The sequence below is a fragment of the Opisthocomus hoazin genome, chromosome 7 (genome assembly GCF_030867145.1).
Source record: "Opisthocomus hoazin isolate bOpiHoa1 chromosome 7, bOpiHoa1.hap1, whole genome shotgun sequence".
NCBI classification, from domain to species: domain Eukaryota; kingdom Metazoa; phylum Chordata; class Aves; order Opisthocomiformes; family Opisthocomidae; genus Opisthocomus; species Opisthocomus hoazin.
In genome coordinates this window covers 17,265,941-17,293,359 of record NC_134420.1, presented here as the reverse complement: position 1 = coordinate 17,293,359, position 27,419 = coordinate 17,265,941, and the positions used below count along the sequence as shown (strand labels likewise).

The 27,419-nt window shown below is 45.9% G+C and overlaps 1 protein-coding gene across 1 annotated transcript in view; it reads right to left on the bottom strand.

The window, feature by feature from the left end:
* Positions 1–27,419, bottom strand: part of MUC2 (mucin 2, oligomeric mucus/gel-forming) — a 70,717-nt gene that overhangs the window by 30,147 nt on the left and 13,151 nt on the right. Inside the window, exons 13-39 of the mRNA XM_075427315.1 lie at positions 26,991–27,155; positions 26,299–26,393; positions 25,244–25,374; positions 24,325–24,576; positions 23,377–23,429; positions 22,989–23,098; positions 22,400–22,551; positions 21,807–21,945; positions 21,131–21,241; positions 20,671–20,850; positions 19,454–19,693; positions 18,009–18,165; positions 17,039–17,167; positions 13,002–13,158; positions 12,067–12,110; positions 11,310–11,504; positions 10,917–10,946; positions 10,123–10,546; positions 8,726–8,994; positions 7,128–7,618; positions 6,700–6,779; positions 4,899–5,067; positions 4,622–4,727; positions 2,734–3,514; positions 2,596–2,661; positions 795–963; positions 544–623 (exon numbers count right to left, since the gene is read on the bottom strand). Of these exons, the coding sequence (XP_075283430.1) occupies positions 544–623; positions 795–963; positions 2,596–2,661; positions 2,734–3,514; positions 4,622–4,727; positions 4,899–5,067; positions 6,700–6,779; positions 7,128–7,618; positions 8,726–8,994; positions 10,123–10,546; positions 10,917–10,946; positions 11,310–11,504; positions 12,067–12,110; positions 13,002–13,158; positions 17,039–17,167; positions 18,009–18,165; positions 19,454–19,693; positions 20,671–20,850; positions 21,131–21,241; positions 21,807–21,945; positions 22,400–22,551; positions 22,989–23,098; positions 23,377–23,429; positions 24,325–24,576; positions 25,244–25,374; positions 26,299–26,393; positions 26,991–27,155 (4,975 nt within the window). The remainder of the gene's footprint in view (positions 1–543; positions 624–794; positions 964–2,595; positions 2,662–2,733; positions 3,515–4,621; positions 4,728–4,898; positions 5,068–6,699; positions 6,780–7,127; positions 7,619–8,725; positions 8,995–10,122; positions 10,547–10,916; positions 10,947–11,309; positions 11,505–12,066; positions 12,111–13,001; positions 13,159–17,038; positions 17,168–18,008; positions 18,166–19,453; positions 19,694–20,670; positions 20,851–21,130; positions 21,242–21,806; positions 21,946–22,399; positions 22,552–22,988; positions 23,099–23,376; positions 23,430–24,324; positions 24,577–25,243; positions 25,375–26,298; positions 26,394–26,990; positions 27,156–27,419) is intronic.

Here is a 27,419-nt window from a genome sequence, read left to right as displayed (position 1 = left end):
ACCCTGCCGGGCAAAACCTTCCTTCCTACAGCCACAGCTGCACCTCAGTGGCACCAATGGCCACAGGGGCAACGCAAGACAACAAAGGCAAGAAGGTCTGCACAGCTGTGCCCAAACAGCGCCTGAAACGAAAGCGCAACAAAAACAAGCCCCATTCCCATCGCACACCACACGTCCCACCCAGTACATTCTCTCCAGCTGAAGGATGAGGTCCAACAGCAACAAAAGCAAGACTCCCGTCATTTCACTCTCTGCCTGAGCTGGGAAGAGGCACCATGGTGAAAAACCTGTCCTCAGACTCCTGCTGAGGCAGGGAACACGAGACCCAGGATCCCGGCACACTCTGCACTTCTGAAACAGCCAGCCCATGGGCTATCTTTGGGTACCAGCCATTTCAGGGAACGCACAACAACTACTCTCACCACGATCCTATTCAGAAGGCAAAAGCTGACATGCTCACGGACCTTCATTTCTCCCGCAGCAAGGTAACGCATGCAAGCACAGGCCAGACAAGTACCTGGAGGTGTTGTTGTTGGAGGCGGCAGGGATGTCGTAAATGTTGGCGTGGGCAGGGATGTGCTTGTCGCAGTCGGGGTGGGTGATGGTGTGCTGGAAACAGTTGTCTTTGTCCCCGGGGTGCCGCTGGGGGGAATCGTGGTGCTGGCGGTGCTGGTGGGATGCTCTGTTGGCGTTGGCGTGGAAAGGGTTGTAGATACTGGTAGGGAGGTGGTGGATGTTGGTGTGGTCAGGGATGTGCTTGTCGCAGTCGGGGTGGGTGATGGTGTGCTGGAAACAGTCGTCGTTGTCCCCAGGGTGCTGCTGGGGGGGATTGTGGTGCTGGCGGTGCTGGTGGGATGCTCTGTTGGCGTTGGCGTGGGAAGGGTTGTAGATACTGGTAGGGAGGTGGTGGATGTTGGTGTGGTCAGGGATGTGCTTGTCGCAGTCGGGGTGGGTGATGGTGTGCTGGAAACAGTCGTCGTTGTCCCCAGGGTGCCGCTGGGGGGGATCGTGGTGCTGGCGGTGCTGGTGGGATGCTCTGTTGGCGTTGGCGTGGGAAGGGTTGTCGATACTGCTGTAGTGGACACTGTGCTCACTGTGGGCGTAGGTGAGGTTGCCACGGTGCTCGCGGTGCTAACTGTGATACACTCTGGTCTGTTGGGGATGCAGCAGACACTGATCTCGTAATTGAGGCAGACCGGCATCGGGATCATACCTCCTGTGGTCTGATCGTTATTGTTACAGATGAGCCCGGTCTCAACATTGCATGTCACTTTCTGCCCTAAATCCTCAAAGGGAACATTGGGGAATTTCGTTGCTCTGCATGAAATATTCTCAGCTTTCGCGCAGACCCAGGATGAGTCCTTTTCCAGAATATTCGCAAAGGTTTCGTAGTCACCACTGTTTCTGTCAGAACTGTCGGGGTAACTCACATCAATCCAGTCCGTCCAGATGCAGCCACAGTCTGGGAGACAAATCAACAGCACCAATGAGAAACAGCCGGAACAGCGACAACAAGCCACACTCGCGCGTGGTGCTCTGGGCGTCCGCTGCACGCAGCGAGGCCCCTCGGGCACTGCTACACCACTCAGCCAACCCTGCCCACAACAAAGCTCACTTGTGTGGGCAGGACTCCCCTTCCAGCCCCTACAAAGCACACCAGGGCCAAATCAGGACACAGGCACTGCCCAGCCACGTGTGTCTCCCCCTCTCAGTTAGCGCACATTCCTCTCTTGAGCTTCTCCAATGCAAAAAGAACTCCCGTAAGGGCAAAACTCGAGGTGGAGCAGGACTAAGCAGGGGCTCCTGCTGCTCTTTCCCCTCCTCACGACACTCACACCACCTCGCTCTCTCAGGGCAAAACCAAACACCGGGAAGGCTTGTGAGCACAGAGGAAGCAGGCACAGGACACACACTGCTGCCAAAATATCGCCTTGCTGCCCAGCAGCGCGCAGGCATCTGGACAACAGCACTCATGGGAACTCTGGGACAACACGGCTGCCCAGAGCCTCGGGCTGTAGCAAGGGGCAACCCACAAACAAAACCTTTCCCCAAACCCTGCCGGGCAAAACCTTCCTTCCTACAGCCACAGCTGCACCTCAGTGGCACCAATGGCCACAGGGGCAACGCAAGACAACAAAGGCAAGAAGGTCTGCACAGCTGTGCCCAAACAGCGCCTGAAACGAAAGCGCAACAAAAACAAGCCCCATTCCCATCGCACACCACACGTCCCACCCAGTACATTCTCTCCAGCTGAAGGATGAGGTCCAACAGCAACAAAAGCAAGACTCCCGTCATTTCACTCTCTGCCTGAGCTGGGAAGAGGCACCATGGTGAAAAACCTGTCCTCAGACTCCTGCTGAGGCAGGGAACACGAGACCCAGGATCCCGGCACACTCTGCACTTCTGAAACAGCCAGCCCAAGGGCTATCTTTGGGTACCAGCCATTTCAGGGAACGCACAACAACTACTCTCACCACGATCCTATTCAGAAGGCAAAAGCTGACATGCTCACGGACCTTCATTTCTCCCGCAGCAAGGTAACGCATGCAAGCACAGGCCAGACAAGTACCTGGAGGTGTTGTTGTTGGAGGCGGCAGGGATGTCGTAAATGTTGGCGTGGGCAGAGATGTGCTTGTCGCAGTCGGGGTGGGTGATGGTGTGCTGGAAACAGTTGTCTTTGTCCCCGGGGTGCCGCTGGGGGGAATCGTGGTGCTGGCAGTGCTGGTGGGATGCTCTGTTGGCGTTGGCGTGGAAAGGGTTGTAGATACTGGTAGGGAGGTGGTGGATGTTGGTGTGGTCAGGGATGTGCTTGTCGCAGTCGGGGTGGGTGATGGTGTGCTGGAAACAGTCGTCGTTGTCCCCAGGGTGCTGCTGGGGGGGATTGTGGTGCTGGCGGTGCTGGTGGGATGCTCTGTTGGCGTTGGCGTGGGAAGGGTTGTAGATACTGGTAGGGAGGTGGTGGATGTTGGTGTGGTCAGGGATGTGCTTGTCGCAGTCGGGGTGGGTGATGGTGTGCTGGAAACAGTCGTCGTTGTCCCCAGGGTGCCGCTGGGGGGGATCGTGGTGCTGGCGGTGCTGGTGGGATGCTCTGTTGGCGTTGGCGTGGGAAGGGTTGTCGATACTGCTGTAGTGGACACTGTGCTCACTGTGGGCGTAGGTGAGGTTGCCACGGTGCTCGCGGTGCTAACTGTGATACACTCTGGTCTGTTGGGGATGCAGCAGACACTGATCTCGTAATTGAGGCAGACCGGCATCGGGATCATACCTCCTGTGGTCTGATCGTTATTGTTACAGATGAGCCCGGTCTCAACATTGCATGTCACTTTCTGCCCTAAATCCTCAAAGGGAACATTGGGGAATTTCGTTGCTCTGCATGAAATATTCTCAGCTTTCGCGCAGACCCAGGATGAGTCCTTTTCCAGAATATTCGCAAAGGTTTCGTAGTCACCACTGTTTCTGTCAGAACTGTCAGGGTAACTCACATCAATCCAGTCCGTCCAGATGCAGTCACAGTCTGGGAGACAAATCAACAGCACCAATGAGAAACAGCCGGAACAGCGACAACAAGCCACACTCGCGCGTGGTGCTCTGGGCGTCCGCTGCACGCAGCGAGGCCCCTCGGGCACTGCTACACCACTCAGCCAACCCTGCCCACAACAAAGCTCACTTGTGTGGGCAGGACTCCCCTTCCAGCCCCTACAAAGCACACCAGGGCCAAATCAGGACACAGGCACTGCCCAGCCACGTGTGTCTCCCCCTCTCAGTTAGGGCACATTCCTCTCTTGAGCTTCTCCAATGCAAAAAGAACTCCCATAAGGGCAAAACTCGAGGTGGAGCAGGACTAAGCAGGGGCTCCTGCTGCTCTCTCCCCTCCTCACGACACTCACACCACCTCGCTCTCTCAGGGCAAAACCAAACACCGGGAAGGCTTGTGAGCACAGAGGAAGCAGGCACAGGACACACACTGCTGCCAAAATATCGCCTTGCTGCCCAGCAGCGCGCAGGCATCTGGACAACAGCACTCATGGGAACTCTGGGACAACACGGCTGCCCAGAGCCTCGGGCTGTAGCAAGGGGCAACCCACAAACAAAACCTTTCCCCAAACCCTGCCGGGCAAAACCTTCCTTCCTACAGCCACAGCTGCACCTCAGTGGCACCAATGGCCACAGGGGCAACGCAAGACAACAAAGGCAAGAAGGTCTGCACAGCTGTGCCCAAACAGCGCCTGAAACGAAAGCGCAACAAAAACAAGCCCCATTCCCATCGCACACCACACGTCCCACCCAGTACATTCTCTCCAGCTGAAGGATGAGGTCCAACAGCAACAAAAGCAAGACTCCGGTCATTTCACTCTCTGCCTGAGCTGGGAAGAGGCACCATGGTGAAAAACCTGTCCTCAGACTCCTGCTGAGGCAGGGAACACGAGACCCAGGATCCCGGCACACTCTGCACTTCTGAAACAGCCAGCCCATGGGCTATCTTTGGGTACCAGCCATTTCAGGGAACGCACAACAACTACTCTCACCACGATCCTATTCAGAAGGCAAAAGCTGACATGCTCACGGACCTTCATTTCTCCCGCAGCAAGGTAACGCATGCAAGCACAGGCCAGACAAGTACCTGGAGGTGTTGTTGTTGGAGGCGGCAGGGATGTCGTAAATGTTGGCGTGGGCAGGGATGTGCTTGTCGCAGTCGGGGTGGGTGATGGTGTGCTGGAAACAGTTGTCTTTGTCCCCGGGGTGCCGCTGGGGGGAATCGTGGTGCTGGCGGTGCTGGTGGGATGCTCTGTTGGCGTTGGCGTGGAAAGGGTTGTAGATACTGGTAGGGAGGTGGTGGATGTTGGTGTGGTCAGGGATGTGCTTGTCGCAGTCGGGGTGGGTGATGGTGTGCTGGAAACAGTCGTCGTTGTCCCCAGGGTGCTGCTGGGGGGGATTGTGGTGCTGGCGGTGCTGGTGGGATGCTCTGTTGGCGTTGGCGTGGGAAGGGTTGTAGATACTGGTAGGGAGGTGGTGGATGTTGGTGTGGTCAGGGATGTGCTTGTCGCAGTCGGGGTGGGTGATGGTGTGCTGGAAACAGTCGTCGTTGTCCCCAGGGTGCCGCTGGGGGGGATCGTGGTGCTGGCGGTGCTGGTGGGATGCTCTGTTGGCGTTGGCGTGGGAAGGGTTGTCGATACTGCTGTAGTGGACACTGTGCTCACTGTGGGCGTAGGTGAGGTTGCCACGGTGCTCGCGGTGCTAACTGTGATACACTCTGGTCTGTTGGGGATGCAGCAGACACTGATCTCGTAATTGAGGCAGACCGGCATCGGGATCATACCTCCTGTGGTCTGATCGTTATTGTTACAGATGAGCCCGGTCTCAACATTGCATGTCACTTTCTGCCCTAAATCCTCAAAGGGAACATTGGGGAATTTCGTTGCTCTGCATGAAATATTCTCAGCTTTCGCGCAGACCCAGGATGAGTCCTTTTCCAGAATATTCGCAAAGGTTTCGTAGTCACCACTGTTTCTGTCAGAACTGTCAGGGTAACTCACATCAATCCAGTCCGTCCAGATGCAGTCACAGTCTGGGAGACAAATCAACAGCACCAATGAGAAACAGCCGGAACAGCGACAACAAGCCACACTCGCGCGTGGTGCTCTGGGCGTCCGCTGCACGCAGCGAGGCCCCTCGGGCACTGCTACACCACTCAGCCAACCCTGCCCACAACAAAGCTCACTTGTGTGGGCAGGACTCCCCTTCCAGCCCCTACAAAGCACACCAGGGCCAAATCAGGACACAGGCACTGCCCAGCCACGTGTGTCTCCCCCTCTCAGTTAGGGCACATTCCTCTCTTGAGCTTCTCCAATGCAAAAAGAACTCCCATAAGGGCAAAACTCGAGGTGGAGCAGGACTAAGCAGGGGCTCCTGCTGCTCTCTCCCCTCCTCACGACACTCACACCACCTCGCTCTCTCAGGGCAAAACCAAACACCGGGAAGGCTTGTGAGCACAGAGGAAGCAGGCACAGGACACACACTGCTGCCAAAATATCGCCTTGCTGCCCAGCAGCGCGCAGGCATCTGGACAACAGCACTCATGGGAACTCTGGGACAACACGGCTGCCCAGAGCCTCGGGCTGTAGCAAGGGGCAACCCACAAACAAAACCTTTCCCCAAACCCTGCCGGGCAAAACCTTCCTTCCTACAGCCACAGCTGCACCTCAGTGGCACCAATGGCCACAGGGGCAACGCAAGACAACAAAGGCAAGAAGGTCTGCACAGCTGTGCCCAAACAGCGCCTGAAACGAAAGCGCAACAAAAACAAGCCCCATTCCCATCGCACACCACACGTCCCACCCAGTACATTCTCTCCAGCTGAAGGATGAGGTCCAACAGCAACAAAAGCAAGACTCCCGTCATTTCACTCTCTGCCTGAGCTGGGAAGAGGCACCATGGTGAAAAACCTGTCCTCAGACTCCTGCTGAGGCAGGGAACACGAGACCCAGGATCCCGGCACACTCTGCACTTCTGAAACAGCCAGCCCATGGGCTATCTTTGGGTACCAGCCATTTCAGGGAACGCACAACAACTACTCTCACCACGATCCTATTCAGAAGGCAAAAGCTGACATGCTCACGGACCTTCATTTCTCCCGCAGCAAGGTAACGCATGCAAGCACAGGCCAGACAAGTACCTGGAGGTGTTGTTGTTGGAGGCGGCAGGGATGTCGTAAATGTTGGCGTGGGCAGGGATGTGCTTGTCGCAGTCGGGCTGGGTGATGGTGTGCTGGAAACAGTTGTCTTTGTCCCCGGGGTGCCGCTGGGGGGAATCGTGGTGCTGGCGGTGCTGGTGGGATGCTCTGTTGGCGTTGGCATGGAAAGGGTTGTAGATACTGGTAGGGAGGTGGTGGATGTTGGTGTGGTCAGGGATGTGCTTGTCGCAGTCGGGGTGGGTGATGGTGTGCTGGAAACAGTCGTCGTTGTCCCCAGGGTGCTGCTGGGGGGGATTGTGGTGCTGGCGGTGCTGGTGGGATGCTCTGTTGGCGTTGGCGTGGGAAGGGTTGTAGATACTGGTAGGGAGGTGGTGGATGTTGGTGTGGTCAGGGATGTGCTTGTCGCAGTCGGGGTGGGTGATGGTGTGCTGGAAACAGTCGTCGTTGTCCCCAGGGTGCCGCTGGGGGGGATCGTGGTGCTGGCGGTGCTGGTGGGATGCTCTGTTGGCGTTGGCGTGGGAAGGGTTGTCGATACTGCTGTAGTGGACACTGTGCTCACTGTGGGCGTAGGTGAGGTTGCCACGGTGCTCGCGGTGCTAACTGTGATACACTCTGGTCTGTTGGGGATGCAGCAGACACTGATCTCGTAATTGAGGCAGACCGGCATCGGGATCATACCTCCTGTGGTCTGATCGTTATTGTTACAGATGAGCCCGGTCTCAACATTGCATGTCACTTTCTGCCCTAAATCCTCAAAGGGAACATTGGGGAATTTCGTTGCTCTGCATGAAATATTCTCAGCTTTCGCGCAGACCCAGGATGAGTCCTTTTCCAGAATATTCGCAAAGGTTTCGTAGTCACCACTGTTTCTGTCAGAACTGTCAGGGTAACTCACATCAATCCAGTCCGTCCAGATGCAGTCACAGTCTGGGAGACAAATCAACAGCACCAATGAGAAACAGCCGGAACAGCGACAACAAGCCACACTCGCGCGTGGTGCTCTGGGCGTCCGCTGCACGCAGCGAGGCCCCTCGGGCACTGCTACACCACTCAGCCAACCCTGCCCACAACAAAGCTCACTTGTGTGGGCAGGACTCCCCTTCCAGCCCCTACAAAGCACACCAGGGCCAAATCAGGACACAGGCACTGCCCAGCCACGTGTGTCTCCCCCTCTCAGTTAGGGCACATTCCTCTCTTGAGCTTCTCCAATGCAAAAAGAACTCCCGTAAGGGCAAAACTCGAGGTGGAGCAGGACTAAGCAGGGGCTCCTGCTGCTCTCTCCCCTCCTCACGACACTCACACCACCTCGCTCTCTCAGGGCAAAACCAAACACCGGGAAGGCTTGTGAGCACAGAGGAAGCAGGCACAGGACACACACTGCTGCCAAAATATCGCCTTGCTGCCCAGCAGCACGCAGGCATCTGGACAACAGCACTCATGGGAACTCTGGGACAACACGGCTGCCCAGAGCCTCGGGCTGTAGCAAGGGGCAACCCACAAACAAAACCTTTCCCCAAACCCTGCCGGGCAAAACCTTCCTTCCTACAGCCACAGCTGCACCTCAGTGGCACCAATGGCCACAGGGGCAACGCAAGACAACAAAGGCAAGAAGGTCTGCACAGCTGTGCCCAAACAGCGCCTGAAACGAAAGCGCAACAAAAACAAGCCCCATTCCCATCGCACACCACACGTCCCACCCAGTACATTCTCTCCAGCTGAAGGATGAGGTCCAACAGCAACAAAAGCAAGACTCCCGTCATTTCACTCTCTGCCTGAGCTGGGAAGAGGCACCATGGTGAAAAACCTGTCCTCAGACTCCTGCTGAGGCAGGGAACACGAGACCCAGGATCCCGGCACACTCTGCACTTCTGAAACAGCCAGCCCATGGGCTATCTTTGGGTACCAGCCATTTCAGGGAACGCACAACAACTACTCTCACCACGATCCTATTCAGAAGGCAAAAGCTGACATGCTCACGGACCTTCATTTCTCCCGCAGCAAGGTAACGCATGCAAGCGCAGGCCAGACAAGTACCTGGAGGTGTTGTTGTTGGAGGCGGCAGGGATGTCGTAAATGTTGGCGTGGGCAGGGATGTGCTTGTCGCAGTCGGGGTGGGTGATGGTGTGCTGGAAACAGTTGTCTTTGTCCCCGGGGTGCCGCTGGGGGGAATCGTGGTGCTGGCAGTGCTGGTGGGATGCTCTGTTGGCGTTGGCGTGGGAAGGGTTGTAGATACTGGTAGGGAGGTGGTGGATGTTGGTGTGGTCAGGGATGTGCTTGTCCTAGTCGGGGTAGGTGCCGGCGTGCTAGAAATACTCGTCGTTGACCTCGGGATGCCGCTGGGGGGGATTGTGGTGCTGGCGGTGCTGGTGGGAGCCTCTGGTGTCGCTGGCGTTGGAATCATTGTCGATACTGGTGTAGGGGTTACTGTGCGCACTGTGGACAGTTGTGAGGCAGATAGAAATATCAAGGATAGACAAAACAGACAGAGGTGTAAGATGCATGACTGGGACACAATACGCACTGAATAGAAATTTTGAGGTAAGCAGCTGCCACAAACCTGTCAGAGTCAGCCCACTCTTAATACAGTAAAAGCCTGTATGACCAAGCCTTCCTTTCTTGCCCCAGAAAGCAGACTAGTTCCACATTAGTGCACCAACAGGGTCATTAGGATCCTTTCTTCACAAAAAGTCTAGGTATGTTGCTGTAATGTGCTTCTCACTATATCAAAAATGCCCACCAACTGCTAAGACATGAGAAGCAGTGTGAAGTTTTCTCTGTCTGCCTTACTACTTAGTACACCCTTAATGTACACCTGTACCTCTCATGGAGTAACACCTTCAGATGGGAAGCTGTGGTCTGGGAAGGAAGTATGCACAGGAATTTTTTTCATGCCTGAGTTTGATGTAATTTTCTCGTGTTGCAACATCAGCCTGACAAAGAGGTTCACAGAGTACTAGTGGATCTCAGCAATCAAAGACCACAGTTCACAAGTGGCAATCTGCAGTGAAACTGTTCCTGAAAGCCTGTCAGAGGAATCCTTCCTTCCTAGGGCTATAACCACAGTCAAGCGCTGGCACTGACAGAAGGAAAGCAGGAGGGAAAGGAGAAGAAATTCTGCACTGCCCCACCCAGACAATGCTGAAAATGACAGTACTCTAAATCAAAGCCTACTCTGATCTTGCACAACGGATCCTTCTGGGAATCTTCTCTCCAGCAGAAGAACAGAGCTCCCAACCAGCATAAGTAACTTACTGACACCTCAGTATCTGCTATGGAGATGCCGCGTCCTTAGTAGCTGACATCCCTGTATTTCTTCAAAGGCAAAGCAAAAGCAGAGAGTATTGGTCTACTAAATACCTGGAGAGGTTGAAGTTGCTGGGGTGGTGAATGATGATGTCAATTCGCTTGTGATGGCTGGAGTTGGTACGGGCGTGGTGGTAATTGTTGTTGGCTGCCTGGTTGTAGTGGTGATGGGTACTGTTGTGTGGGTGGTGGTTGAAGCTGCAGTTGGTATTAGACTCGGTGTACTTGTAGCCTCACAAGGCATTTCCCCCCACTCACAACAGTCTACCCTGATTTCATAATTATAGCAAAGAGGCCATAGGGTTGGATTTTGCTCCACATTTTTACAGATTAGTCCATATGTAACATCACACACTACTTTCTGGCCAAGTTCCTCTAAGCTCACATCAGGTTTATCTTTAGCCCTGCATTCAATGTTTTTAGGAGCTTCACATATTTTGTTTCCATGTTCATTTGCTATTGCTTCATAGGTTTCATAGTCACCACCATCTTCGTCAGGTTTACTAACATCAAACCACTCAGTCCAATTACAGATAAATCCAAAACATGGAGCTGCAAGAAAAGACAGAGATTCAGCATCTGAGCTTTCAGAGAACATTCTGAGCAGGCTAATTTTGTATTCTGTTCCATTAAAGAGTAGAGCAATGCATTGCAGCTTGTCATTTTTCCAAGAGAAAAGAGTTCTAATAGTCATTCTATAATACCAGGTTTTTCAACAGGAAGTTTCACATCAAAATAAAATCACCAAGCTGAAGCCTTTAAACGTCTTTCTTCTGTCTATACTTGTCACATTTTTGCAATTTTAAAAATTATTTCTTTCTGTTTCAAAAATATTTTTCTGTAGTGTCCATCTTTAATTTACTCTTCCTTTAAATGTTCTTTTGACATTTTTTAACAACTTAATTTTCTATTTAAAACTTACTTTTAGTTACTGGAGGGCTTGTAGAGGTAACTGAAACAGAAAAAAAAATATTACTCCATCATCCACAATCTTTAGAAAAAATATAATAGTAGTTTAAATATCCTAATTATAATTTTTTGCTGAGACTAATGAGACATTTTCTACTATCCCAGCAGATATTGAGATGCTAACATATTTTTCAGAATTAGGAAGGTACCCTGTACATTTATAGTTACAATTTCTTCCATGAGAAGTAAACAAAGTGTTAAAAATCTTTCTCAGTGTAGTGTGATAAAATTATTCACATGTATTGTTCTGTGTCCACTATAAGCACATATACTTGTACATTCAAACTTTAAAGTACTTTTCTTAAAGAAAACAATTTTTAGATGCACAACTCTGTTGAAGATTTACCTATGGTGGTAAGAGTAGTGGTAGCAATGGAGGTTGAAATGGTTGTAGGTGAAATAGATGTTGGACAAGGATAAGTACTTCCAACTATAGAACCATTTTCTGCGCAAACATATGTTATACATATGTTGCCATCCTGTATTTGTGCCACAGCATCACCCACTTCATAACTCGTTCCATTGATGACACAAGGGCACCCTGCAAGAAAGAGCTTTACTGTGCAATTTTTCTACTACCTGGTAAGAGACAAAGGCAAAATACTTATGGACAAGTAAGCAGTTACATGAGTCATACATGCTCTTTTCAGAACTAGACCTGGAGCTTAGATCTGAACACATTGCACTAATTACTTTTAGAGGAACATTAAAACATATCTAATAAAACCCTGCATAAAATGCTTGGAAGAACAGACTTACAAACCCGGTTTTAAAATACTTTGAGAGAAATAACAACTGCAATTTACTATCTGACACTTTTCTATAATACTACATGTTCTGCAAGTGCAAATTCTTATAGTGGAATCAATTAGTTAGGATATGGCACATGAGGAGAAAGAATCAAGGACCATGAGAAAAAGGCTGAACAAGAAGTACTAACAGCAAGGTTCAACAAAAGTGCCAGCCAGTTCTCTTTGGCCACAACTTTCACTTGCACTGGAAAGAATAATTCCAAATCAGTACTCAGTCTTTTCTAGGGACGGACATAGCAATTCTATGCATTTTTTTGTTTTTAGTTGTAGAAAAATACAAACATTAATTACCTGGGATTGGTGTACACTCTATAGATCCTGAGGGGCCACAGACACTAAAAGAAAAATTTTAAAAAATTAAGAAGTTGCAGATGTTTTATGGCACCTGTTAGCAGAGCCAAGAGCACAAAAACAAATTTGTCCTTTGTCACTTGATCTTCATTCACACTACTGTACATTTTTCTAGGTGTAATATTTTCCAACATTGCCCATCATTATTTCATTCAAACTAAGTCATCACTTTCATTCTTTAAGTACAACCTCTTAACACTATCATGAACTGCTTTGTATTGCAAGTTGCAATAGTGCAATAATAACAACTGTTTTTCAGAGCAGTGAAGTTATAGCTAGATCAGGAGTTTTTGTCTCTGGTCACCATGTGGAGTCACAGATGTCAGTGCTATCATTAGCAAGGCTCTAGGAATGAGCAGTTAGGACTCGACTATCTCTTTCAGGCTTAGTACAGATTATTTCAGATTAAAGTGATTTCGAAATACCAGTTTCAAGTGAGAATGCAAGGCAGAGTATTCCCTCTCTTCCAAAAGAGCCATGAGAATCAAAAGGTTGTTCTAGAGACACACTCAGGTTTCATGCCACTATATCATATATGACACTTCAAAGAGTATATGTAATGAATTCACCAATACACTTATTATAACAACACTATCAACATGGAATCTGGATTATTATAATTATTATGGGTTTGGAAAATTATGAATGAAAAGTTTAGAATCTATTTATGTTGTAAGTACCACACTTCTTGTTTAAGTCTCAACTGGAATAAATGGCATTGTTCCTCTGATTTGTATAGACAAATGCTAGAATATACCAGCTCTTCATCTGAAGTGGCATCTCTATTTTCTTGAAGCCCATTAAATTAAATGAGGTGCTCAGCATAAATAAATTCTTTCCTGAATTACTGCAAATTTTTTTGCATTTTTCTATACCATTTTGTACAGCTCTCTTCTGTTGGTATTTCGTTCCCAGGGGGAACAGGAGTTCCACTGCTTCCATTAACGTAACACCAACACTGATCTTCAGGCACACATTCCTTTGTCTCTTCATTATAAACAGGCTTGTCCTTAGGGCATCTGGGGTAGCAACCTGTTGATGACAATTAGAACAGCATACAGGATGAAGAAAAAGAGTTTACTCATTTATAGGATACCTTTGGAAAGTAAAAGATATTTTCCATTGTAAAGACAGGAGGATGATGCACATTTATTAAATTTAAAAAGACCTCTAAGATCTAAAAGACCATCAAGTCCAACCATTAACCCAATGCCACCATGCCTACTAAACCATATCCCGGAACTGCCACATCTACACGTTTTTTGAACTCCTCCAGGGATGGAGACTCAACCACCTCTCTGGGTAGCCTCTCCCAATGCCTGACCGCTCTTTCAATAAAGAATTTTTTCCTAATGTCTAATCTAAACCTCCCTGGACGTAACTTGAGGCCATTTCCTCTTGCCTTATCACTAGCTACTTGCGAGAGGAGACCAACACCTGGCTCACTACAACTTCCTTTCTGGTAGTTGTAGAGAGCAATAAAGCCTCTTCTCAGCCTCCTCTTCTCCAGACTAAACAACCCCAGTTCCCTCTACCCACTCCTCAGAAGACTTGTTCTCTAGACCCCTCACCAGTCTCGCTGCCCTTCTCTGGACACTCTCCAGCAACTCAATGTCTTTCTTGTACTGAGGGGCCCAAAACTGAACACAGTACTCCAGGTGCGGCCTCACCAGTGCCGCGTACAGGGGCACAATCACCTCCCTACTCCTGCTGGCCACACTATTCCTGATGCAAGCCAGGATGCCGCTGGCTTTCTTGGCCACCGGGCCATGCTGCTGGCTCATGTTCAGCCGGTTGTCAACCAACACCCCAAGATCCATTTCTGTCGGGCAGCTTTCCAGCCACTCCTCCCCAAGCCTCTAGCGTTGCATGGGGTTTTTGTGATCCAAGTGCAGGACCCGGCATTTGGCCTTCTTGAAACTCATACAACTGGCCTCGGACCATCAAGCCAGTCTGTCCAGATCCCTCTGCAGCGCCTTCCTACCCTCAAGCAGATCAACACTCCCACCCAGCTTGGTGTCATCTGCAAACTTACTGAGGGAGCACTCAATCCCCTCATCCAGATCGTTGATAAAGATGTTAAACAACACCGGACTCAAAACTGAGCCCTGGCGAACGCCACTTGTGAACGGCCACCAGCTGGATTTAACTCCATTCGCCACCACTCTCTGCGCTCGGCCATTCAGCCACCTGTTTATCCAGCAAAGAGTACACCCACCCAAACCACGGGCAGCTAATTTCTCCAGGAGGATGCTGTGGGGAACAGCGTCGAAGGACTTACTAAAGTCCAGGCAGACAACATCCACAGCCTTTCCCTCATCCACTAGGCGGGTCACGTGCTCACAGAAAGAGATCAGCTTAGTCAAGCAGGACCTGCCTTTTACGAACCCATGCTGGCGAGGCCTGATCCCCTGGTTGTCCTTCACGTGCCCGGTGAGCGCACTCAGGGTGAACCGCTCCATAATCTTGCCCGGCACCCAGGTCAGGCTGACAGGCCTGTAGTTCCCAGGACCCTCCTTCCGGCCCTTCTTGTAGATGGGTGTTACACTGGCGATCCTCCAGTCATTTGGGACCTCCCCTGGTAGCCAGGACTGCTGACAGATGATGGAGAGTGGCTTGGCCAGCTCCTCCGCCAGTTCCCTCGGCACTCTTGGCTGGATCCCATCCGGCCCCATAGACTTGTAAGCATCCAGGTGGCATAGCAGGTCGTTAACTGCTTCCTCCTGGATTATGGGAGGTTTGTTCCGCTCTCCTTCCCTATCTTCCAGCACTGGGGGCTGACTACCCTGGGGATAACCATTCTGACTATTAAAGACTGAGGCGAAGAAGGCATTAAGTTTCTCGGCCTTTTCCTCAGCCTTGTTGGCAATACTGCCCCCCGCATCCAGTAAGGGATGGAGACTCTCCTTGGCCCTCTTTTTGGTGTTGATGTATTTGTAAAAACACTTTTTGTTGTCCCTTACAACAGTGGCCAGCTTGAGTTCTAGATGGGCTTTTGCCTTTCTAATTTCCTCTCTGCACGACCTAACGAGACCCCTGTACTCCTCCTGAGTCGCCTGCCCTTTCTTCCATAGGTGGCAGACCCTCCTTTTTTTTCCTGAGTCCCAGCAAGAGCTCCCTGTTCAGCCAGGCCGGTCATCTTCCCCACCAGTTCGTCCTGCGGCACAAGGGGACGGCCGGCTCCTGTGCCTTTAAGACTTCCTCCTGGAAGAATGTCCAGCCTTCCTGAACCCCTTTGCCCTTCAGGACTCTCTCCCAGGGGACCCTCTTAACGAGCGTCCAGATCAGGCCAAAGTCTGCCCTCCGAAAGTCCACGGTGGTAGTTTTGCTGGCCCCCCGCTCTTAACTTCACCACAAACCGAGAACTCTGTCATTTCATGGTCGCTAAGCCCAAGACGGCCTCCGACCACCACATCTCCCACCAGCCCTTCTCCGTTAGTAAACAGCAGGTCTAGCGAGGCACCTCCCCTGCTAGGCTCACTTACCAGCTGCCTCACGAAGTTATCTCCCACACACTCCAGGAACCTCCTAGACTGTTCCCTCTCTGCTGTGTTGTTTTTCCAGCAGATGTCCGGTAAGTTCAAGTCCCCCACGAGAAATAGGGCTAGTGATTGTGAGACTTCTGCCAGCCTCTTGTAGAAAACTGCACCTACCTCTTCATCCTGGTTGGGTGGTCTATAACAGACTCCCAGCAGGATGTCTGCCATGTTGGCTTTCCCCCTCATCTTTACCCATAAGCATTCAACCTTGTCATCACAATAGTTGATCTCTATGTAAGCGAAGCAGTCCCTAACCTACAGAGCCACCCCACCGCCCCTCTTTCCCCGCCTATCCCTTCTGAAGAGCTTATAGCCAACCACCGCAGCACTCCAGTCATGAGAGTCATCCCACCACGCTTCTGTGATCGCGACCAAGTCATAGCTGTCCTGCTGCACCATGGCTTCTAGCTCCTCCTGTTTGTTGCCCATGCTTTGTGGATTGATGTAGATGCACTTGAGCTGGGCTATCGATTTCACCCCCAAAACTGGCATGTCACGCCTAGGCTCATCTCCAGTAAGCCTGGTTATATCCCCCTCCCCCTTTGAACCCAGCTTAAAGCCCTCTTGATGAGCCCCACCAACCCATACATGAGAATCCTTTTCCTCCTTTGAGACAGCCGGACTCCATCTGTTGCCAGCAGGCCTGGTGCCATGTAAACCTCCCAATGATGAAAGAAACCAAAATTCTACCAACAGCACCAGCCTCTCAGCCACATGTTAACCGTGTGAGTTTTGCTGTTCCTTTTCAGTATTCTTCCCTGCTACTGACGGGATTGAGGAAAACACTCCCTGTGCCCCAGATCCTTCAACCAATCACCCCAGTGCCCTGAAGTCCCTTTTGATGGCCTTTGGACTTCTGTCCACAATCTCATGACTACCAAGCTGCATAACCAATAGCGGGTAATAATCAGAGGGCCGTAGCAGACCAGGGAGTTTCCTAACAATGTCTCTAACCCAAGCCCCAGAGATGCAGCAGACTTCCCTGTGAGATGGATCTGATTCATAAAGAATGATAAGGTTAAAAAACCCCAACTATCAGTAACTTGCTTCTTTGACATGTAAAAGGCTTTCCTTCTCTTGAAACGCCCTTAGGATGGGATGCAAAATAACAATGGTGTAATAATCTTCCATGTTTCAGGATGTTACCCAAACAGAGACCTAGTTTTATGGCTGAGAGCAATGTAACTATAACCCATTGATGTTAATAAATAATAAATTACATTATAGGAAATATCTATGTAAGACTGGAAACAAATTAAATACAACAGATATAGGAACATCTTGTCCAGCTCACTGACTATTCCATATTCATTAAATGATACCTGGACAAAGTTACATGAAATAAAACACAAAAATGGCATGGAATTTATTACCTTCCAGGTATGGTATGGAAAAATTGGTGCTGACATTATTAATCATCCTGCAGGTCATGATATTACTGCCACAAGGCTCATAGTGCCACTCACACTCATTATGAGGATTGTAGTAGTCACAAAATATCGCTGATGAGAAAACAATAGAAGCTCATTAAAAACATGGTTGCTAGAATGCAGCTCTGATCAGGTCTTCAAAGATACAAGCTAAATTAATCTACATGTTAAATCAGCAAAATTTCTCTTGAGGTACAGGATCTGGACTTTTGGTGTTAATTTGAATTTAAAATGAAAGGTAAATTTCTGAGAGTATTGTTCTTCCCTAGCTACTAGCAACCCCTAAAACATCTTGTAGTATATTCAGAATAGTTCCACCTTGCTTACCATATGGACTGTGAGTCATAACGGAGGGGAAGAAGGAGGGAAGAGGGGGGAAGAAAAGAGGGGGAGAAAAGGAGGGGGAGAGAAAAGGGGGGGGGAGAGAAAAGGGGGGGAGAGAGAAAAGGGGGGGAGAGAAAAGGGGGGAGAGAAGGGGGGGAAAAGGGGAGGGAGAAAAGGGGGGGAGAAAAGGGGGGGAGAAAAGGGGGGGAGGAAAGGGGGGGAGGAAAGGGGGGAGGAAAGGGGGGGAGGAAAGGGGGGAGGAAAGGGGGGGAGGAAAGGAGGGGGGAAAAGGAAGCGGGGGAGAAAAGGGGGCAAGAAGGTAGGGGAAAGAGGAGAAGAGAGAAAAGACAAAGTGAAAGCGAGAAGGAGGAAAAGGAAAAAGGGAAAAAGGAAAAAAGGAAAAAAGCTAGGCTGAATAAAAGATAATTTAAATATACAAATCTACAAGTTGTGTTTGTTACTTGATACACTGCGAATACAGATTGCATCGCATAGCCAGCACGACCTTGCAGTGATACTATCAATTATTTATTTGATGGGCTTTCTGACAGCAGCCAGAAAGATACAGTTGTGTTTAACTGTTACTCACGGCATATATCAGGAGTTCTCCAGAAAACACAGGCCTGTGACTTGGTACATTCTTGAGCATATGCAGCAACAGCAGAACAGAAGCACTCACAATCTCCACCACTGTCACAAGAGCAGGCATCATGAACACAAGCTTCATAGAAAGGAATTGGGTCCACCTGTTGGGGAAAGAAATGATGCCCCTGTTCAACTCCAAATCAGATTTCAAACTAGTAAGCCTGAAATATCTCTTGAGATATGGGAATTGATCTGGGCAGGTATAAGACTGTTTCTAAGAATTAACAAACCTCAAACATTCTAGGCTTGAAGCTGCTTAATGTATTTTGGATAATAATAGACGTAAAGTAATAGAGCACCTTCATAATTTGCCATGACTGGAAAAAAAAAAAGAGTCCTTGGCAGTGCCCATATTTTCTAACAGAGTTCCATTTTAACTGCTCTCAGAACCAAGTTGGATTGATGTCAAAGAAGTCTTATCTTCCAGCAACCTTTGCCAACCAAGTGGTGAGCAATATCAGAAAGGCTGCACTTCACAGCAAATATGAGGCAGAGAATTTTGTGCTCGCCACTTTTTGGAGTTTATCCAACAACACATTAGCAAAACATTTTAACTTTTTTGCTTGGGATTGCAAGAGAAGAAACTTAGACTGGATTTCAGCTGCTAAAGGAATCCACACAGAAACACATATTAAGTTAATGAAGTTAATAATTTTTTATGGCTTTTCCACTGTGAGTTAAGAGCAAACTATTTTTAATATTACCATGCTTCAGGAAAGAGACAAGAAATGGAAAAGTGTGCTTTCTGTGCACTGCGCTTTGGAAGCTGTGAACATGACACAGTGTATGCTAAGACAGGTTGGAGGCATAGTACTAGCAACTAAGTCTGTCTAAACCATGCAATGTCACTGACTTCCAAGAAGATCCCTTCTATGGGTTGAATATTACAAGAAGCAGTGGTCTCTTCAACAGTCACCTTTCACATATTGATTGTGCTTTTGTCAGAAGACAGGTCTAATGATCTAAGCCTTTCAGAGTATTGACAGTCTCTCAGTAAGTGATTGTGCAACTGCAGCACACACAGACCCATTCAAGTGAGATTTCTAAAGCTAACTTGCTTACCAGTAGTTTCACTGCTACTGGTGCGCAAGCTAGCTTTAGAAATCTCACTTGAATGGGTCTGTGTGTGCTGCAGTTGCATAGTCACTGTGTGGTGATGAATATAGGCTTGTACAGCCAGGGGGCACCACTAGCGACACAGTCGCGTTGCCACAGATACTCAAACTAACTTGACTAAGACAAGGTGAAATGTGCAGACACCTGCAGCTGTGCTGAAGACTTAATTGAAGATCACTCTAACCATCTCTTCATTCATTTCTAATGATCTCTCTGCTTCTGCAGTAACAGAAATGCACCGTGTTGTCCCACCCCTTACTGCCCTCTACAAACCTTGGAGTGACAAATTTTAAAGACTTCACTCCGGATGATGCTACATTCTTTCTCTGCCCAGGACTTCCGATGTGGTTTCACATCACAGGGCTTAATCTCTTGTGTGACATCTGGGCACATGGAAGACAGTTTCCAGGAATTTCCAAACATCAGAGCATTAGTTTCCTGCAGCCCACTCCTTGTTGTAAAATCATTGTTAGATTTGTCATCAAAGTTGCCACATAGACCACACACTTTGCCCTGGAAAAGGAAATTAACATATCCACAGTTTTTATGTATACCACGGAAGTGAGAAACAGACTATAGTAAAGTAAGAGCAAAATATTGACATTAAAAAGGACAACCTACTCTCAGTGTAAACGATGTATTTTCATCTTTACTCCCAAATCATTTGTACAGAAATTAAACCTTTATTTGTCTGTGTACTCAGCAAACTACTCAGCTGCCATGCCTTACCTCCTTGAAACCAATTATATCTAGTGTATTTCCATGTCTCTATGGTCCTTCATCCAACTTATGACACTAAAGGGTGGCTAAGCCTCTTTCTGCTGAGAAGAATTAATTTATTTTCCATTCTTCTTAGTTTATCATAATTTAGCTATTAATCTAAGCCTGAGGGAATTACACTCTGCTCAAAACTGTTTTTATTAAAAGCTTCTGATATAATCAGTACCGTTTCTTGATCCACTGAAAAAAAAAGACAGGGACTTCTTGAAAGAAAGAATTTAGAAACTTACTGACAGTAGTGAATTTTTGATAGTGCTATTTAAGATATATCAGCCCCTTCAAGCAACAACCCCACACCTCCTCATTCAGCCCAATGAATTCAGCATGCCGAATCTTCAGAAATCCGCACCACCTCCATACATTATATAGGGAGTTTGGTTTTAACTTAGGGCTGAGATTCCATGCAGGTTTCCAAGTGCATGTACAGTCAGTTCACACCCCCGAAATTACTTGGGATGCTTGGCTCTTAATATTCACAAACTCAGAATGCCTTAAACTTTTAGCTTTATAGCAGTCCTATGCTATGCATCCTTTGCAATGCATTGTGATGGACTGTAAGAAACTCCAGTAGCACCTCTGCAAGCTGTGGTAGTAATAATACAGAGGATACAAGAAGTAATCATGGAATCAGAATAAAAGAACAGTCATGCTTCCTTAGCTCATTTAGCTATTCTTATTGCTACTTCAGAAAAAGACAGACAGGTTCTAACTTTGTAATCAGGGCTCAGCTTGATGAAAACAGTAGTCTTCTTATCCCAGATAAGCATCACACCATTGCTAGCCTCAATAACGAGGTAGAGGCCTACTGTCCTGTTCCAGTAATGCACATCATCACCAATATCTTGCTGAATTTCTTTATAATCTTTGTTCTCCAATTTCAGTTCAGTTTTCTGGAAGGTAAAAAGAGAAATATTATAATACTAACTTTTATGATGAGATAAAATGTTAGAAACTCATAACAACACAACTCTTGAAACCAGTAGCTCAAAGGCTGGGATGACTTTCCAAGATGACAGGAAGTGGTGCGGCACCTTTGTTTGAGAGAAGTTTCAGTACCTGAGAATCTACAGTTTTACAGGTTAATTTGATTTAACCTTTACTTGTTATAGCTGTTTTTAGACTTTTAAATACTTGAATACTGATATATACTCACTGAGCACCATTACTTACCCCTAGAAACATTTTAATAGCCTTTGAGCAGGTGACTCCCGTAGTTCCACAAGGGACATTCTCTGTGATGATACTGAACGAGCCACTAGAATTATTGTCACTACAAAAATCCTATTGAAAATGGAAAAAATGAGCATAAGAAAATTAGGTGGAATATTTAATTTTTAGTTAATTCTAATAATAATTACAATCATTTAAAGTCCCACAATGTATAAATTGTTACTGCTGCTTCATGTGAAATCTTACATACATATATTTTTACAGACGCATGAACACATAGACATAAATCAATGCATGCATATAAACAGCTAATACAGTCCCACATGTGGCAAAACCTGGGAAAGAAGTGGGGCAATAAAACAAGAAGAGGAATATATTTTAAAATATAAGTATCTTTGTTTTGTAAACTTAGAATTTATATTTATTTCAAAACTGATAATGAGCTTTTAGCTCTCGCTATAAAATAGTCCTGTCACATACAATTTATGACCACTATATCAGAAAAAAAAAAACATTCACACTGCTTGTCTACACTGAAAATACAGAATTTATCTTGGCAGAATTTGTAAACACCTCAGGAACAGTGATGGCAGGCAACAAGGAATGAAAAAACCAGAGAGGAAAGCAGATCTTCAAGGCAATTGGATGCCATTTCAGGTGTCCTGATGAGCATTACCTGAGTAGCCACATATTCACAAGTCCCATCAAAGTCATAGAATTTTCCATCAAAGGTGATATAATGGCCACTTCCATATATCATGCAAGTCCCATAGCACACATGTCCAGTGCAGCTCCAAACCCCTTTTTGGCAGGTACTAGAAGAGAGCAGAAGAGTTGAACTTTCAGCTCTCATCAAGACTGTGCTGTTTGGAAAACCGCAGAAGAAACCAAGCAGCTACCAGATACAATGTGATAATGTGCACAACAACCATTTCAGTGTTATGGAGCGTCTTCAGTCTCAACTTCAATAGTTTAGCCTTTTTTTTAACTTGATTTTTAATTCTAATCAGCTACATTTTTTAGATCTGATTGTGTTTATATTTAAAAAATTAGTGTACTTTGCCAGTAAGACATGCCTACTGAAAACAGAGATAGCTATTACCCCAATATTTTCAGCACAGTCTGTATTTCCTCAGATAGAAGAAGTATGCCTGAAAATAAAGGCTTATACTTGCAGCCATCACAGCCACTGTAGTACATAAGCCTAGACATGACTATTAATTTACTGCATAGAATATATCTAGAAAAGAGTACAAAACAATAACTTACCAGGTGTTGCAGTCCACTGTTATCTTCTGTCCAGAAGAATACCACAGGTTGTTATGAATGCACGGGCAGTCCTTCTCCTCAACACAGCTCCCTTTCCCATCATCAAATAGACCTTCAGGACACACACAGCCTGAGACACACTCTGCCTGGAACTAAAGAATACCAGCAGAAAGTGTTACATTACAAAAAAACACTGCATTTTTCTTCTACTTCTTCATCTGCACTCTGGTAAAAACTGCATTTATAACCAAACAGTCTAATACTTATTCATTTTATAACGTTTTTCTTTCTAGGTTTCTAACATTTTTCTTTTCTTTTTTTTCTTTTGATTGTCTAAGCACCCAAATCATATTTCACTTGGGAGGTACAACTCTAGTGAAGACACAGTGAAAAGCAAAATAAGATGGAAACCATGAGGGGAATCATCATGAAATTGGCAACACACTAATATCACTGGGGAAAAAATAAAGGAAGATTAAACCAAATAGAAATAAACTGTTAGTTACAATTGCATTTTCTGTCTTGCACTGTGTAATTTAAAGAATACAGAATAATGGAAACATGACATGAAGAAAAACTGAATACATACATGATCAGTTTGAGGAGTATGACAGCTAAGTTGTACAGGTGTTTGTGAAGTCCACTGTGGGGATGCGCTGCAGTCAAAGTAGGTCTTGTTAGAAGAACATTCTGCTGTACCTGAAAGGTATATTGTTGGTTTAGCTGAATCAAGAAAAGGCAAAACAAATGTGTGTGAAAGATGGTAGTTACTGAGTCAGAAATCTCAGGGTATTCCTATCTTTATGAAAAAAAGATGGTCAGTGAAGACAGAACAAAGTGATCATGCGTAATTGTTTCACAGAAGGAAAAAAAAACACGCAAAACATAAGTGGAGAATTCAAATGGAAAGTGTAGGTTTGGGTTTGGAGGTTGGGTTACAGTTTTAATTTTATTTTACTTTATAAAATGTCACTTACTTTTCATTGTTATTTTCACTGAAGTACACTGGACCTTTGCATTTCGGCAAACACTAGAAAAGAAGTGAAGTAAGATAGAAATCCAAAAAAAAAGTCAGTTTAGTGTCTTCAATTTAAATCTAAGGATTTGTTTATATACACTTCAGAGTATTTGTCAGAGACATCCTGCATGATTTATACTGGTATTTCAAGATGAACTCTATGAAAGTGCACTTACAAATTTTCACTTGAAGGAAGCATAACAAGATCTTAGGCATAATGCACAGAAAGTTCATGTTTCAAAGAACGACAGCTATTCTTCTAATATTTAATACTATGCTTTTTGATGACTCAGGAAACAGAGAATAATGAAACAGACAATAATGACAATTTAAAATCAAAACCTTCAATTGGATACAGTGTATTTTCATGCCCATTCAACTCATGCTGCAAATTTGTTGACCTGTATGCTTCATCTGCTAGATGAGAGAAGGAGGTATTTCACAGTTTGCACTGATGATTCATGCAGCAAACAGTTGTCAGAGTTCATGATAAAAATCAGAACCATGAAAGTTGCTTTCAAATGCCTACGCTACATTAAAGACATATTAAGGGGATGTTCCTCCAGCAGAAAACACAAGAAATCTGTCTCAGACATAAAAGGAAACAAATAACATCATAGCTGGCCTTTTATCTTCCTCTCTGCTCAAGAAAGCCCTATTAACAGTGCAGCTTCAGAGTAACGTTTATTTGTGAAGGCCAGTACTCACACCTCCAAACAGAGTTATATTTCTCAATTATTAATAAACTACATTGCAACAGGATGATGCTTTGCTCAGCATGAAGATGGGGTGAAACATATTACAAATGTTCATTACAGCACCAAAAAAAGCTAAGCATCTTATACCTAATAAAGAAACTTTAAAAGGGTTTTTATCCCCATAAACAAGAAGCCACAATAAAACATACCAACGCTCTCCATCTTTTGTGACATATTCCCCTGGTTCCAGGTATGATCCCTTGTAATAACATGGGCATTTGGAGACGGGCACACAAGTATCCTGATTATCCAAGTATGTATTATATGGGCAGCCACAGCCATCCACAGGAGCAAAGTCTTGCAAGCAATGCTTTTCACCATCAGCAAAGGAACGACAGGTTTGCTGGCACATTGTGAGATTGTAAAGGAAGATTTGATTTCCTGGGCAGGCAGACAATTCACTAGCTGGAGGCAAAATAAACAAACTGATAAATAATTGATGCAGGATAGACAATTTAACCCTGACATTTCCATTTTGGTTTCATTGGCTGTGCAGCGTGTAACGACAAAATCTTTCCCTTAGATTTTATCAAAGTACAAAAATACCAGAAGTCACAAGTAACGCTAGCCTAACTTTGTTTATCAGTTGAAGGCTTCTTTTCAACTGCTACTAATAGTTACTACTTTCATACCCACATTTGTTTCTCGTACTGATAATCAGAGAGAGAGCACACAATATAATAAACTCCCAGTCTCAACAATACTGTCTTGTTGATGAAAAACAAGCACAGTGATAAACAAAGACACTGATAAGCAAAAACAATGTAAAAGTCATGATGGCTGGGATTCCATTAGTCAAAGATAGAAACAGCATTATTATTGAAACTGGGGAAAGAAGGTGAAAGCGAAAAATATTGCTTTCTACTTTTAAATAGGTCATGAACAAATGACAGCTAAAGAATATAACACGTATTAGTAAACATTATAAGCATTGTGTCTTTTAAGTCCATTAGACATTTCTAAGATACTCCAAATCCTTTAACATTGAGATCACTGACAACCATATTCAGAGAGAACCCCCTTACTTCTCCTGCCTAATTAAATCCAAGGGGATTACAGTTCCACTACTTACTGCAGACACTATTTCTCCAGCCACTCAGTATGATCCCTTTGAAAGCACAGGCTCTTGAGTAAGAGGACAGGGCTGCACACAAGCATTCTTCACTGTCTTCGCAGAGGCAGGTGTCATATTTACATTTCTGAAAAAATAATGAAAGGGTCAGTAAGCCACAGAAAACCAATGGGCAACTGCAACTCAATTGCTATGAAATATCCCGTGTCCTTTTTCTGATGTTGTTTTTATTAATTCCCATTATCAGAGAACAATGGAAAGAACAAACAAAGACCAGAGACTGAAAGTGCTGCTTCTTTTCATGCACAATGAAAATGTTTGGATGCTTGTTGTAACCCAAGACAAGCCTCTTGAACCTTTAAAAAGTAGCCAGCCTCCTAACACTTTCTTAAAGGATTTTGATACCATTCTTTCTCAGTTACAACTTATAAATACACAGATCCATAAAAATCAAAAATCATAATGGCACAATATTAACCAGACCTATGAAGATCTTCACAAAATTTGAGCTCAGACTCAGTTCCAGTTATGAGCAAAGACTTAGGAATTTCTTGTTTCATGCTCAGGAAAGCCTCACTTACTGCTCAACAGTGATGAGCACAAGGGGAAAAAAAGCCATGGAGATGAAAACGATTTGGTGATACTTTCCAACCAACACAGGAAATTTCATAAATATTTACATTTTTTTTTCTTCCCTGACATAACAGCAACTAATATGTAAGGGTAGATTTAAACTTTCCGTGCACATCTGCATCTCTTGAATCTTATTCATAGTTCAAATATCCAGTCCAATAAAAATGTACATTAAATACAAAACATAAGAAACCAGAAGCACAAATTCACCTTTCTCTTCAGCAGCACTCCATAAGAAACTCATCATAGGAGATACTTTGGATGCATGCTACGCTGCCTCAGTTAATCTCCGCAAAAACTTCGCCAGCTTTATTGGGCAAGCTACTCAGTAATGTCTCAAACGTTTGAACAATGATAAATGTCTACAGTCATCCATTTGAAACAATACTGCACTAAAAAGACTGCAAGATAATAATACCTTATAGTATTCTGAGGGATCAATGATTAAATGACATCTTGCAAAAGGACCCTCTGAGTTTTTCAGCAAAGAACACCAATGCTCAGCATAATGTGCTGCAAAAAGGAGAAAAATGAAATGACATCATAATATTTATTACATTCACTTATCTTCCTTGTGCCATGTCTAGTTATGTTGTCACATAAATGCAATGCAACAATACAAACGAGAGAACTGTGTGCACTTTGGGGAGTGGAGAAACTGCAGCCACTGTACAGATATTTCTATTCTCTGATTCAGTTATCTAGCAGTAGACACACCATCATAAAATCAGAAATTGTATCTTACTGCTGCAACTTATCTACATGGAATTGTAAGAGTCCTTTTCATCTGGGGACCATAAGGCTAAGTTAAATATAGGGATAAATAGTACTAGGAAGTACGAGCTGCCTTTGCAGAGAATATAAATTAGTGACCTTGCTTCCCTATCTTCCAGCTCAGGATTCCTCTACAATCACCCCCTTAATTTTCAATTCAGTTTGATGGGAAATCAGTGCTCATATGTATATATACCTGCAAAAATTAATTATTAATTTGATAGTCCTCTAAAAAACTTCAGTGCCACACTATAACTCTTACATGCCTGTTGCAGCAACATACAGCAAACACTGCTCATTCTGGCAGAAGCCAACCATCTGCCTTAGTATGCTTACCGCTTTCAATGCTGAGACTGCAGGGGTCTTCCAGCTTTTCTGCCTGGTCTGTACAGGTGGACTGAGCTTTCCACGTGTTAGCAAAGGCCGATCCTGTAGCTTCTACCAGCCCACTGGTTGTTTTGAAGTCATCACCTTCCATTCCATTAAAGTTTCCACAAAGGCCTATTGAAAAATAAAGTAAAAATTTTACTGCGTCATTCTCATTCTAAAAGGTCAAAGGGAAAGGGACAACTGACTACCAACTTTAGAACCAGAAGCTCATACAGCTGATTATGCCACCTCAATATTAATGCATACTATAAGTACAGAAGATTTAGGAGCCCTATTTTAAATCTAAAACCTCTTGAGTAGAATAGTGTTCATGAAGATATCTTTGCCACGGGAGATCACTGTGCTAACCTATATTTTTTATGCTTTCTGATGATA